This window comes from Cryptomeria japonica, chromosome 9, assembly GCF_030272615.1.
Source record: "Cryptomeria japonica chromosome 9, Sugi_1.0, whole genome shotgun sequence".
NCBI lineage: Eukaryota > Viridiplantae > Streptophyta > Pinopsida > Cupressales > Cupressaceae > Cryptomeria > Cryptomeria japonica.
The window spans coordinates 705,177,811-705,192,726 of record NC_081413.1 but is presented as its reverse complement, the minus strand read 5'-3'; the positions used below and the strand labels follow the sequence as shown (position 1 = coordinate 705,192,726).

The window sequence follows — 14,916 nt, the reverse complement described above, 5'->3', positions numbered from 1 at the left end:
CAACTTTCAAGGACAAGGAGGGATTGTTTGGTTGGTTAACTGTTATGCCATCTGGCCTAACTCACATACCAAGTACATTAATGAAACTCGTGATTGAAGTGTTGAAGCCTTTCATTGGCAAGTTTGTGATAGTATATCTGAATGATAAACTCATCTTCACTAAGACTAAGGAGGAGCATAGGAGACATCTCCACCAAGTTTTTCTTGAAGTTTTCTCTTGAACCTTAATGATATGATTTTGAATTTTCAAATATGTAGTTTCCAGTATATGTTGATCAGAAGGTGCTAATGAATTTTGATTTTCTATTCCTTTTCCAAACATGTATATTGTAATTTTTTTTGTACAATATTCACAGTTACACAAGTTTATGACGATGTCATACCTGAGTGTTTCGTTGATTTCTGATTGATTCCTGTTGCTCTCGCAATTTTATTTCATACCTGGATTAATAAAGAGAAGTTTAGTATAATGAAATGATCACTAACAAATACATCACAGTTAATTGGCTATTGTACTCTATTCATTTCTAGATAAGCATTTATGGTATCACAATGATATGTTCCTGTTATGACATTCTGAGAATGACAATAGTCTTTTGTAAATGGCAACATCAAAAATTGAATATGTGATATCATTTGTCAGAGGAAATTGCCATTTGTCCTATGGAAAAAAAATGAATTGAATGTAATGATTGTGGTCAAAGCATGATAATCTTGAAAGATAGATTGGTTGTTAAGAATTATCAAAAAGGACTACGTAGTTTCAACCAAACAATATGTGTTCCCTATAAGGTCCATGTATAGTAAACATCTGAGTCCCTGTTTTTACTATTAAAAAAAAACATATTTATAAGTGTATCTGTAACTGTACATTTAAATCAACTACCTGTTGCCATGTTTTCACACATCGCCCCATTGCAAATGGGGACCCCCACTTTTTTCTACTTTCTAGGATAGTGGTTAGAGTCTTTGCTAGTAACCTTTGCGTTGGAGAGGTATAGTTGGCCAAGAGGCCAGGAGTCAAGAGGATAGCCCTTCCTATGAGGGGTAAAATGAAGTGTTGTGAGATGAGTGAGGGGTGGTAGGAATGGTCGTGAACTCGATTCGTCAAGGCCTACAATGGCAACATGTTGAAGAAGAGAGGTCAAATTGAGCATAAAGAGGAGGTTTAATGGAGGAGCCCTTAGACCAAGCATAGTCAATAATTCAAGTGTTTCCTTCATCATCCAAGTGACTTAAAAATGTTTTAATGAGAGATGGGATACAAGAGCGAAATTTCACTAAGTATCTAAAAATTTCCATTGCTCCTCCCTAGGAGCGAATTTTGCTTCCATTGCTCCTCTCTAGGAGCGAAATCCCTCTCTAGCCCTTCAAATCACCTAAAATTGCACCTAGCTATCATGAGATGTCTTGGCTTGATTAAAGGATTCGATCTTTGATCAAAGGCCTTGAATTAGGTTAAGTATGGGGGTAACTTCCTTTGCTCCCTAGTTGGAGTGAAATGGACTTCCTTTGCTCCTTCTCAGGAGCGAAATCCTCTTCCATTGCCCACACATTGGAGAGATTTGATCTTCTTGAGCATATTGGAGGATGATGAGCTAGTTTAGTGCCTTCACAATCACTTTAATCACTCAAATTCATCAAGTGCATCAATATTTTGACTAAGGAATGGAGGGAAGATGACAAATTAAGATCACTTCCATTGCTCCTTCACATGAGCGAAAAACACTTCCATTGCTCTCCTTTGAGAACAAATTTCCCTTCCATTGTCTTTGGTTGAGAGCGAAATCACATCCAAGATGAGCATTGAGGTCTTTTGAGGCATGAAAGCTAAACCTAAGGTACAAGTTAGTAAGACCGAGCTAGAACGTGAGTTTGAGAGGTCATTTCCATTGCCCAAGTCTTAGAGCGAAATGGACTTCCATTGCTCCTCTTTGGGAGCGAAATTTACTTCCATTGCTCATTTATGAGAGTGAATTCACCTCTAAGGCCTCACCTAAGCATGGTTTGATGCATTTGAGTTGAGAGAATGAATGTAAGTGAGCGAAAATGACTTAAGTGGCAAAATCAAAACTACTTCCATTGCTCCTCTTTTGGAGCGATTTCACTTCCATTGCTCCCCTTTGGGAGCGAAATTTGCTTCCTTTGCTCTTGGTTGAGAGCAAATTTGCCTCTAGACCTCACATTGAGCGTAATTTGACACACTTGAGTTGATAGAACGAAGGAAAGTCAGTGAGAAAGTGTTAAGCTTCAAATTGGAGGCCATTTCCATTGCTCCTCAATGGGAGGAAATTTCACTTCCATTGCCCTTAGATAGGAGCGAAATTCTCTCTAAGGCTTTCCTTAATGCTAATTTGACACATTGTTGACGTGTCTAAAGTCGCATTGCTGCAAACTCCATACGGCCAACGCAGAATAGAATAAACTTGTTGAGTATCCTATCCTCTCTTGAGATAAGGAAATCCCTAATGCTATTTCTCGCGCTTGATCAAAGGGGATAACCTCAAGGTTTCGTTTGTCAGGTCTTGACTGCGGGATTGCTCAATGGTTTGATGTGTTTTGCTGGAAACACAAGGGGAACTTACGGTGAAATAGGCAATTGTTGGATGAGTTCCCCAAAACTTTAATGGTCTTGCTTATCAAATGGTTTAAGTTAGGTTGATACTGCTTTCAATAAGACTATGGATTCTCTTGGTTAAAAAAGGGGAAAAAAGAGGGATAGAGAGAGAGAGATACAGAAAAAATAAATTTTAACTAAGATAGCAGATTTAGTAAACAGACGGACACCTCCAAATAACTAAATTAAGCATTACCAGCCATTTAAGCACAATACTTGCATCAATCTAGTGTGATCTTCAAGGGAAAATTGAGTTTTCATGCTATTAAATACAACATCAAAACTTTGACATTCATTCAATGAGCATTCAATAACCGAACTAAGCATATGAGAGGTTCAGGTTAACCATACAGAAGGAAAGACAATCAGCCATTCCCTAATAGTATGAACAGCGAGGATTCTATCGGATGTTTACTTAGAAAATGCTATATAAAGGAAAAAAGCATAACTGAAAAATTCTAAATTAATGAAGAAGGAGACCATGCACTCACAAGGAAACTTGAAACAGTCTTAAATTTGCATTAAATCCTGTAAATTTCGTCAGAGTTTCTGCAACAATCCAAAAACTTACAAAATGAGGGAAAACTAGTCCCTTAAATAGGCTTCAAAAATGGATGAATGGCCAAGATTTAATCTAAACAAGTGGCCCAGATTCATCCACAAAACATGGCTGCCCATACCCATAAATGGGAGGCAAATATCAGCAACTACTCCAAAGGGAGTAATAACTACCCCAAAAGGTAATTAGAACTTATCCAAAAATAATCCAAAAAAGTGCATACACAAAGTTTTACATTTAGTTGACTTGGAAGTCAAACATGACCCTTTGGCCAAAAAGTGCACTTTCAAGATTTAAAAGGAAAAAGCAATTTCTAGGAAAGCACTTTCTCTTTTCCATTTGTAGATTCTTTTTCCAAGAACTCATCTTCACCATGCAAATATTCCTGCCAAAGATCACAACCTGCCGCACATTCCTCACGAACATACTCCTGGAACCTGATGCATAATTGGAATAGCAGACTGAATGGAGGCATAGGAGGATGACGAATTTTATATTGCATGCCCTCGAGATACTGGTCCACATGCTTCAAACCATCCTTCCAGCTGGAACGATTACGTTCGAAGCACCACATGTCTGACTGGAACTAACCAGCAAAACTTAGGTCCTTAACAAAATAGGTGATCCTATCCGTCCCTAGTCTTTCATCCCAGTCTGGCCATATCACTTCATCGGACAGGGCATTTTGCCATCCCGAGACCATTGATCGGAGGATCATTTTGCCGAGTTCTTGCATGGTGTTCAGAATTGTCTTGCATGCATCATGTTCTTTATCAATGATTTCTTTTATGTCATTCTTCATGGTGATAGTCCAGTACCATTCCTTAAGAGTGTTGATGTTATAAGGATCTGGGATGGTGGATAATGTAGGAATCTATGCATGGGTCCAGAAGAGAGCTCTCATGTAGGGAAGAGTAGTGGCAGCCACTTCATGCATTCTAAGGGATTCCCTCTTTACCTCTAATAACCGGACCAGGGTGGTCTCTCGATGGTGAGCCATCTCTTTTACTTCTTCGAGGATTCGTTCTCCCCTCACTTTGGTGCCTTGTATCCATTCCTTGACGGCCCTTGCGTTGTCCCGTACTCCTTCAAATTCTATTGTGGTCCTCTGTGCCAATGCTGTTGGGGGAATGTGGGATTCAGAAGCATTGTGTAATGGTCTCAGGAGTTGATCGATGTACCCTTCAGCCTACTCCGCACGAGCTCGATACATATCCTTCTCAGCTGTTATTTCTTTGAGTTGCCTGAGCATGTTCTATACTGAATCCTTGAATTCCTCCTTTTCCTGTTCCTTAGTGGCTTGTCCGATGGGGACGGTCGTAATGCTATAATCTGCCAGTGTAATCTGATCTGCTGGCTGTCTACAGGCGAGGTGTCAATGTGAAGAGTGTAGTTCCTTTGCTCATCTTTGGTCATCCTGGAATATGCCTTGGGCTTTTTCTTCCCCTTGGCTTTAGCTTGATCTATACGTGAGAAGATGTCTTCCAAGTCAATGGGTGGCTTTGTGGCGGCCCTGCGCTAAGCTTGGGCAATCAACCATTCCTGAGGTACAGTCTGGGCTGATGCTATGGTTAAATTTTCACTCTGTTCTTTGATGTTTTCAGCCATCTCACCACAAATTTGCAGCTGTTCCATTACCGAAGGAGTGGAGGAGGTGTCAAGCTCTTTGCTTGCAGCAGAGTTTTCTCCTACTTCACTGAACAATTGTCTGATGCCTTCGTGTGATGGTAGCTCTTCAGTCTTTCCGAGCTCGCGGGTCTCCTTTGTCTTTTGCTCTCCTTCAATGGTAGAGTCATCTTTGGCAGTGTTATGGAGCAGCAGTTCATGGCAACTTTGTTGGGTGGGTTCATGCACTTGGATCCCCTGAATGGATGGAATCTCTCCTTCCTCAATTTGGTTACCCGGCTCGGCTGATTCAATAGCTCTTAGCTCGGCGTCTAGCATGTCGGGTGCGGGAGGATCATCAGCTCCAAATGCATTGATGTCACTCTGGGAAGGAGGAGCAGGTATATAATCCAATTCTACTACATCGTCGGACGAACTGGGGTCCTTTGACGATGAAGTGACCTCTGGCCTCCTAATGGGAATCTTCTCCCTTCTTGTTCTCTTGGATGTCCGAGTCCCTCTGCAAGCCTTAGCCTTCTTCCTCTTCTCGGGCTTTTCAATTTCATCCTTGGGTGCACTAGAAGTTACCTCATCTTCGGAGGACTGAGAATCGAGGCTACCCATTAAGTGATAGGTGAACTGGACTCCCTCATGAATTAGTCGCTCAATCTGCTGATGCAACCATTGGTCTGTATATCTTGTTGGGGCTGCCATGACTGCCTCAAAATCAGTGATCGGGTCTTGCGACCAATCAACACCTGGCAAAAGATGCCTTACGGCCTCAAATTCCCGGGCCTGTAGGCAATTTCCTGAATCTGTGAGTTGATCTGGGACCCAGCGATATTCATAGAGTCGCATCTACTGCACACTCAGCCTAGAATATTCACGCCTTCAGACCTCATAGTCATCAGAGCAGTTTTTCCAATAATCTTCAACTGATTCCTTTGCTCTGTACCGCCTGCCATAGGCTCGCTTTGCCAGATTATTGTGATCAAAGCATTTCCTTGGAAAATGCTCTTGTAGGCCATGGGAGGCCAGCTCTGCGAAGGATTCCTCTGCTTGTGTGGGGGTCTTCAGATGGACATCATGGTTGCCTATAATCATGGGGAACGCGAATCCAGCCTGCTTGCTGTCTCTGAGTAAGATGTCAGTCGGACGTGACTGCCTTGCAACCTCCATAAGAACTATCTTGTTGGTTGGGTACCGTGGAAGCCGGAGAGGGGCACCATCAAAGCCAGCTATCCGGATGTAGGAGAACCTCGGGAACTGGATGAACTAGGCTCCGTATCTTTGTACTAGGATAGTAGCTTGCTCTGAGAGCCTTATGTGTAATCCTCCCTGCATTAGCCTGACCAGGCGCATTGTGAAGGCGTCATTGACGCGCTCATATTGACCAACCGCATAAGTCGGGCTGTTCTTTTCTCTTTGAGCTATATCCTGATAATGCAGGTGTGGGTAACAATCATATACCTTCACCTAACCAAGCCCATTCCCAATTTCTCCTTTCATTATTAAACCTAGCAGTGGCTGGTTCCTGGCGAACATGTAGACCAAATAAGAGGTCATAGTGAAGTACTTCTTTGTCTCAAGTTCAATTAGCTGAGTGTGGATGTTGTCGCTTATAATCTGGGCCCAGTCGAACTTGGACTTCCCAGCGAAGACTTGCTCTGTGAAATAAAACATCTACTCCTCAAAGTAGTTGGATTTGGGAAGTCCCATAACCCTGCTGAGCAATGTGACCATGTCCCCATGCTCATTGTGAAAGTCACTTCTTGGGGTCTTTTTCCCAATTCTGACACTTGGAGGTCTTCTCTCCTTGTACCACTCTTCATTGATCAGTGTTCTGCATCTAGCAAGATTCATATCATATGCCCCCTGCGCTACATCCTTAGTCGTGGCCGTGGGATTGTTCGGGAAGGGGATGTCGAATGCATCGCCAATGGCCTCAAGAGTGAAGTTAGCGAGGGTCATGTTCTCGAGGAGCACCAATCTGGAACCTGGCTGGTAATGTCGGGCAGCCTCTACCACTAACTCATAGTTTTGCACTACTGGAGGAAATCCTGCCGCTTGGGCGATGCCACTTTCCATCATCTGCCTAGGCTTGCCGTAGGCATTAGGGGAGAAGACTCGGCTCCTGAAATCTTGGATATCGATATGGCCTAGGTCAGTATCACCGACATTGTCCCAGACACTCTGAACTTTTGACTCCCTCAATCCCCCTCTTTGATACTAGTGCTTCATCCTTTCGACTCGACGAGGGATATCTGATTTGGATGCTCGCGATGTCTCGGCTGTAGCAAGCGTCTTTGATGATTCTACCGCTGATTTAGGCATTTATTCTGCACAGCTGGACGCAGATTACGAGGCGGTAAAAGGGAAGCAAAGCAGGTTAGATAAAGAATATGCCAGCATTCAAGGATTAATTAAAAAATTGAATCGGGACCAGCATGATTTTGTTAGCTACAAGCTTGATTGATCTAAAAATAAATATTCATGAAGCTCTTGACTACAGGTTTATATTTAAGCATTTTCAAGATCAATTTTCAAAAATGGACAAAGCTTGAGAAATTTTCCTAAGTTTGAAAATGCAATCTCTAGCTGATTGTTAGGAGTAAGTTCTGATTTCAATTACTTTGCACGACACCTTATAAACGAAAAGAGATGCGAATTTTGAAGATTTAAGCATTTTAATCAATTTTTTGCACAGACATCCATCCAATTTGTAAATGTTTCAGATGATCGAGAGAGACGAAGCGTACTTACCTGGTGAAAATGGACGGCGAGAAATTGCCCGATTTGCCATGCAAGAACGGATGGATAGTTCTGCAAATTTTGAATGGGAGGGTCTGCAATTTTGAATTCCAATGGTTAACTTTCTAATTCAAATTTTCGCGGCTACGGTTTGAAAAGAATTTGTAATTTTGAGTTTTAGACTTAGCGATTCTTCACCTTGGACGAAATGGTAATTGAACTTGAATGTTTGAAAGGGTTTATGTCAACGTTTTTACCTTGGGAAATTGTGCTTTCTAGCTCCACCTTTCAAACCTTACGCGATCCTCTCTCACGCGATTTTACCCTAACTTCGGCGGAATGAGGGAACTTTAAAACTTCAAACACTTCGCAGTTTCATCCTCCAAATCGCGAACTTCTGCGGTATGAGGGTTTTTGTAGACTTTTAAACTTCACCTCTTCATCCCCCAAATTGCGAACTTCGGATGCTTTCGCGTTTTATCCCCTACTGCACTCTCTACGCTGAGATCTTGGAAGGAATGGGGTATTTTGCCAATTTTGAATTCCTTATATTTGCCTTACGCGTTACGACTTTGCCCTAGATGGCGAATTTCGGACCTTATGAGGAGTTTGCGAGCAATGCGAACTTTATGGTCATTTTCGAGTTTCGCACCATTTGGTGACTTCGCCAATTTCCACCTCTGCTTCTTCATGCTTTTCCTCCAGCTCGCGACTTTTGGGGATATGGAGGTCCTTTAAAAACTTTAAACTTTGTTTTTACCCCAAGTGCGAACTTCGGCGCTTTTATCCTTTTCGGACCTTTTAAGTGTTCTGGCAATTTTGAACTTTTTCAGACCATTTGGCACTTTTGCCAACTTTAAACAAATTTCGGACCATTTGGCACTTTTGCCAACTTTAAACAAATTTCGGACCATTTGGCACTTTTGCCAACTTTCAGCGAATTTCGGACCTTAAGGAGTTTTCGTCAACTTTAAGTGAATTTCAGACCTCTTGGCCTTTTTGCCAACTTTAAACAAATTTCAGACCATTTGGCACTTTTGCCAACTTTCAGCGAATTTCGGACCTTAAGGAGTTTTCGTCAACTTTAAGTGAATTTCGGACCTTAAGGAGTTTTTGTCAACTTTAAGTGAATTTCAGACCTCTTGGCCTTTTTGTCAACTTTAAACAAATTTCGGACCATTTGGCACTTTTTGTCAACTTTAAGTGAATTTCGGACCTCTTGGCCTTTTTGCCAACTTTAAACAAATTTCAGACCATTTGGCATTTTTGCCAACTTTCAGCATTTCTCTCATTTTGGCCTGAAAATCCAAAATTCGCCCTTCTTGGGCATTTTGGTGATTTTTAATTTTTCTCTCAAGAAGTGCGAGCTTGGGCACTTGGGCGAGTTTGTCAACCTTGGCATTTTGCAAAGAAATTCGCTCCTCCTTCTCCACCAGCTGGCAAAAATCGTCATTCATTCAAATCTCGTAAACTCTGTAAGAACAAACATCATGTAATCTATCTCATCGCTCTTACGCGAAAAACGACAACTTTGGGTCCTCATGCGACCTTCAAACACGATGTCCTTTGCTTGGCGGGCTTCGCCAACCTCTATCATCTCACGCCTATTCAAGGCGATTTCACAAGCTTGAACAATCTCTTGGAATTTGTGCCCGAGGGCTCGACTAGCCTAATGGAATCACTGGCTTCTTCGTTCAACATCATCACTTCACGGACCAGTCGCGGGCTCGCTCAAAAGGACGCGAGACACTCTGCGCGAAACTCAACAGGGCAAAGATGGAAAGGCCCAAAAAAGGAAGGGGAACCCTGTCGGCAATAGGGAGCGTGTGCAACGCACAACACACATCTACACACTAGGAAGGTAAAATCACAAGGTTTAAGTTGATGCAAAGGCAAGGAATTGATAAAACCTAGCTAAGAGGTGTGTTTGAGGCCTACTTCCTTTGCTCTCCGACAGGAGCGAAAATCCCTTTCATTGCTCCTTGTTGGGAGTGAATTTGTGTTCCTTTGCCTAAGGTTAGGAGCAAAATTGCTTATAGAATCTTCCTCTGAGTTGATTTGATGCCTCCACTTGCATAGATGACAAAGTACTCAAACTTGAGTTGATGAAAGGCAAAATTAGAACAAGTGTGAGAGAATTTCCATTGCTCCTCTCTAAGAGCGAGTTATCCTTCCAATGTCCTCATTAGGAGTGAATTTCACTTCTATTGCCTCTATCTTGGAGCGAAATCATGTCCAAGACACTTGGTGGAAGAAATTTGACAATGCTTGCATATGAAGAGATGAATTGATGAATGGAGAGGAAGAATTTGACTAAGTATCATAAAATTTCCATTGCTCCTCATTAGGAGCGAATTCTTGTTCCATTGCTCCACTGTAGGAGCGAAAAGTCCTTCCTTTGCCCCCTTTTGGGAGCAAATTCCCTCTTTTGGCCTTTGCAAGCACAATCCAAACACATTTGGCGCCAAAAACAATATTTCTAATAAGTGGTGACTTGGCCTTCTTTCAGCAGAAAATTCAATTTTATTTGCTCAAGATCAAGTCGGCCTCACCCTAAAAGGACACATCTCCTCATTAAGACACCTATATAAGGAGACTCCAAGCATTCGTTTAATCATCAAATTTCCTCTCTACCAGCAAATTTCAAGATCAGACCAGCGATCTCAATCAACATCATCAGCAAATCCAATCAGCAAGACAGCAAATTTAATCTGCAAGGAAGCACATCATCAGCAAACTCCATCACAAAGACAGCAAATTCAATCATCAAAAGGAGCGACCTCCCCTATAGAAACACATATCAGACTTGCAACACATAAAAGGGGGGATCATGTCAAATTAAGAGACTATAGGTTACATATAATGTGTGTTTGATGCTCATTTGTTTGTTTTGTAGGAGATAAAGAAAGAAATCAAAAGGACCAGGTTGGAGGAAGATTGGAACAACTGTCCTAAGGAGGAAATTTCAACATCAAGGTCAAGATACAAGGAAGATGTCTTCAAGAGGAAAACTTAATTGGCAAATACAAGGACATCAAGGAATGTGACTACACAAGAAGCATTCACTTGTACAAGGACATGATCCATAACACCAACAACATGAAGAGAACCACAAAGAAAGAGTTTCAAAAGAGTGAAGAAGCGGCTATGACATCAAGGGTTCATTCCAAGGCAGTCTCAAGATCCAAAAATAAGAGGAAGTCAATATCTACACCTTGCACTGAGACATTCAAGAGGATAGTTCCAGAAGAGTTAATCAAAGTTAGAAGATCATCATCACCACATTGAGCAAACTGAATAATGTTGAGTATCAAGAGATATTGTACAATATTCATTCATGATGATCTACCAAGTACAAAGGCAAATTGAGGTGGCATCCTAGTCACCATTCCCCAATCAAGGAAGTTCCACATCAGCACGTCCGGATTCAATGAACCAAGCTCATCATATGGAGGCACAAACTCTGAGATAGCTACCCCAGTTTTCTATTGAGGCACATTCAACATTGAACCTAAATGTAATTATTTCATTGGCTAGAATGAAGTTTGTTGAACAAACCCTAATTAGGGTTTCATTGTAAAATCTGGGCCATTGATGGGGTTTGATCTTGGCCATTCATTGTAAAATGAGCTCTCTATATAAAGGCTCATGCTCTTCATTTGTAAAGGTTAATAGTTAATAGAATAGAGGAATAGTGAATAATGAATAGAGTAGGAATGGATAGATAGTAGCTAGACTAGAGTAGGAGGTGTTGGTTGAAAATTTTGTACACTTGGGGGTAAATAAACAAAATTGTGGTTTCAACCACAGTGTGTGAGTAAAACTCTCCTAATTAAGGAAAGGCTCACTCTATCTATCTACAACTTAAAACTAAAATAGGATGGGACATCAATCTTTCTTCTTCTTTCAAGAAAGCCAATATCCTTTTCTCTTCACAGAAAAGTGATAGCAATTTAACATAAAACAGCAGTAACAACTTTTTGAAATGAAATGAGAGAAAGGAAATGAAGTTTCCTGAAAGCTCAAAGACTTCCGTCACTTCCTTCGGGACAGGACAGCAATATCAAGCTCAAAGTCTTGATTATGTGAAGTCCTATCTACCCTTTTCTATTCAAACGATATTAAGAACAAATTATAACAGCACAAAGTCTGAAAGAACTTACTTCCTTTTACATGAAACAGTAAGAACTAGTAAGAGTTCAAAGACTCACGGCTATTTCTTACAAAACCTACTTCTAAACTCTCTTAAGAACAAGTGCAAGCACAAATTCTTACAACTTTTCTCAATAGAACTTCTAATTTAACTAAATTAATCTCCAATACTTGCAACACAGAGACTGCAAATCAAATTCGATTAAGCTCTTAAAGAAACACTTGCAAGAAAGATAATATGGAACACAAACTCAAGAATGTAGCACAAAGACTCAAAGCTTGAGCAATTTTCTTCTATTTTTTTCAATTCTTAATATCACACATGAAAGCTCAAAGACTTATTTGCTGTAAATTTGATAGAGTTCTTTCTTGCTTTCTAAAAGATAAAGATTACAATAAACCCACAATAGACCCCCTCAAGTATTTATAGAAGAGGAGTCTTGAGAAAAAGGTGGGAGGATCCTAACTAACTTGAGATATTCTCTCAACCACCAAGACTTATTCAACTACTACCTATGACTTATTCCAACTACAGTCCTAACTGAACACAACTTGTAGTTGTTTTACATGTAATTACAAAAGTGCAAGTAATGACTTGAATTGCAATTTACAAAATGTTTTTACATGTAACTTGTCAAAAAAAAAACTACAACTAAGAGATTACAATTCTGGAAAAACGCAACTAATAGAAGAGGAGTCTTGAGAAAAAGGTGGGAGGATCCTAACTAACTTGAGATATTCTCTCAACCACCAAGACTTATTCAACTACTACCTATGACTTATTCCAACTACAGTCCTAACTAAACACAACTTGTAGTTGTTTTAGATGTAATTACAAAAGTGCAAGTAATGACTTGACTTGCAATTTACAAAATGTTTTTACATGTAACTTGTCAAAAAAAAAACTACAACTAAGAGATTACAATTCTGGAAAAATGCAACTAAGTGTTGAAAAACACTTAAGTTGCAGCATGTGAAGACATGAATCCTTCGAACTTCTGGATGATCGTTCGTAGCTCAACAGGATTCGGTTCGTGGGTGTTCTTGGCAACAACCATGGTCTTCACGATGATGTCATGGCATTGAAGAAGCATAGAGTTGTTATTCTCCAAAGTAGACTGGATTTCGTGCAAAAAGATTTGGTGTTTCATCAAAACCTGAATTGAGGCAGCTGAAAATTGTTCACTCCACTCATTATGAATCCTCATCTGTAGATCTGTGAGCACTTCTTCTGGTATCAACTCTCTATTCTGACCCATGATATTGCAAGAGGCCTTCTCATAGTGGGAAACAACACCAAGGAACACTTCAACTCGCAATCTCATTGCGTCATCAATCTCCTCAATGAGGGATTTGAGAACAAGGGCTTTGTTTTCTAGAAGTTCTTCAAATTCCAAATACATGACCTTGGAAGGAATAATGTCATGCTCCTGAAGAACACTCAATTGTTGTCAAGGCATTGTGCGCCAAATTGTCAAGCTACCTTCAACCCTTTCCAAATTTTGTTTGAAAGTCTCGGAAGTATGATTCATTTTTTCTTCAATGGTCTCCAACTCAACCATCATTTGGAAAATGTCTTTCAGCACTTGTGCACACAGATCATGAAGTTGATCCACCCAAGAATCCAACGCTTGCACTTTCTAAGCAGCTCTTTCAACTCCTCGAATTGATTCTTGTGAACCAGAAGAACTTGTACGATTACTCCCTTCACCAACAGGTTTCGTAATTTTATGAACAGCTGCAACAAGTTGCCTATTCTCCTCTTCTAGCTTGTCTTTCTTTGCTAGAAGTTCATCATACCATTGTACTAGTGAAGCTATAGATTGCTAGGCATCATGCTTGACCACTTCATGCGTTTGTTTACCCAGTTCTATCCTTGTAACCCTGAAATCAGCAACTTGAATTTCCTCATGTGGCTTATCCGCAAGGGGCTCAACAATTTCTGCCACTTTCATCTTGTTGTTGTCAACAATTACTCTTGAGATCGTCTTGGCTTTTTTAGCAACTTTGGGCCTAGACTGCTTGAGTTGCTGAAGCTATAGATTGTTGGGCATCATGCTTGACCACTTCATGCGTTTGTTTACCCAATTCTATCCTTGTAACCCTATAATCAGCAGCTTGCATTTCCTCACGTGGCTTATCCGCAAGGGGCTCAACAATTTCTGCCACTTTCATCTTGTTGCTATCAACAATTACTCTTGAGATCGTCTTGGCTTTTATGGCAACCTTGGGCCTACACTGCTTGAGTTGCTGATAATCAAAGACATCAGGAGATATTTCGTGCTTCTTCCTCTTTGGGGTAAAAGAACTAAGCCATGGACGTAAAACGACTAGTTCTCCTCTAGTAGTTGCCAAAGACGAAGGAGAAGCAATTTCTGTTTGAACTGTTGGTGTTGGAAATAAGCCACACTCGGACCGACAATGGACTGGTCAAAGAGGGGCCAGTAGCTCAATGGTAGAGCACTCCAGCAGCATATGGAAGGTCCTAGGTTCGATTCCTAGCTAGTCCATGTCTCAACATGGTATCAGAGCCAAGTCCAGCCTCGGAGCCCCAAGCACATGAGAGGTGTGGCTTAAGGGGGGGTGTTGGTGTTGGAAATAAGCCACACTCGGACCGACGATGGACTGGTCCAAGAGGGGCCAGTAGCTCAATGGTAGAGCACTCCAGCAGCGTTTGGAAGGTCCTAGGTTCGATTCCTAGCTGGTCCATGTCTCAACATGAACAGTTGTGGTCACCCTGGGAGAAGTATCCGTCTGGATGGCAACCATGGTTTGCTCGGTAACCAAAGGGCGTGAAGTTTGCCTCATAAATTCTTCAAAGCCGAAAGTAGAGGTATCAATCTCTGACAAATGGAAACATGCAGGAGTATCCTCGAGGATTTCCAACAAACTCTCTTGTTGATGATCAAGAGGTGGCTCAAATGCTGAAATAGGAACAACATTCTAAGGCGACTCCTCCACTATTATGTCAGGAGGAGATAGAGGCAGCTCCATGGAAACTAAGGAGGGAATCTCATGAGGTGACTCTGAAGCCAGTGACTTGGGAGCATCATCGGATTGTTGTCCTTCCTCCGGATTATCGAGATCATTCACATGAATGTGAATTGTTTGCCCTCTCGGGTAAACGGTTAAATGCAGAAAGTAAATGCACAGAACATAATGGAAATATATTAAATAACCAGCCTCTGTATTAATTCCACAGTCCATGTACAATAAGTGCTTATAACATTAC

At 41.1% G+C, this 14,916-nt stretch overlaps 1 protein-coding gene across 3 annotated transcripts in view; it reads right to left on the bottom strand.

Moving 5' to 3' along the window:
• The window catches only part of LOC131073917 (peptide chain release factor APG3, chloroplastic), a 195,186-nt gene that overhangs the window by 63,218 nt on the left and 117,052 nt on the right, over positions 1–14,916 (bottom strand). For all 3 annotated transcript variants that reach the window (XM_058010428.2, XM_058010426.2, XM_058010427.2), the window contains one exon: positions 384–441. In XM_058010428.2, the coding sequence (XP_057866411.1) occupies positions 384–441 (58 nt within the window). The remainder of the gene's footprint in view (positions 1–383; positions 442–14,916) is intronic.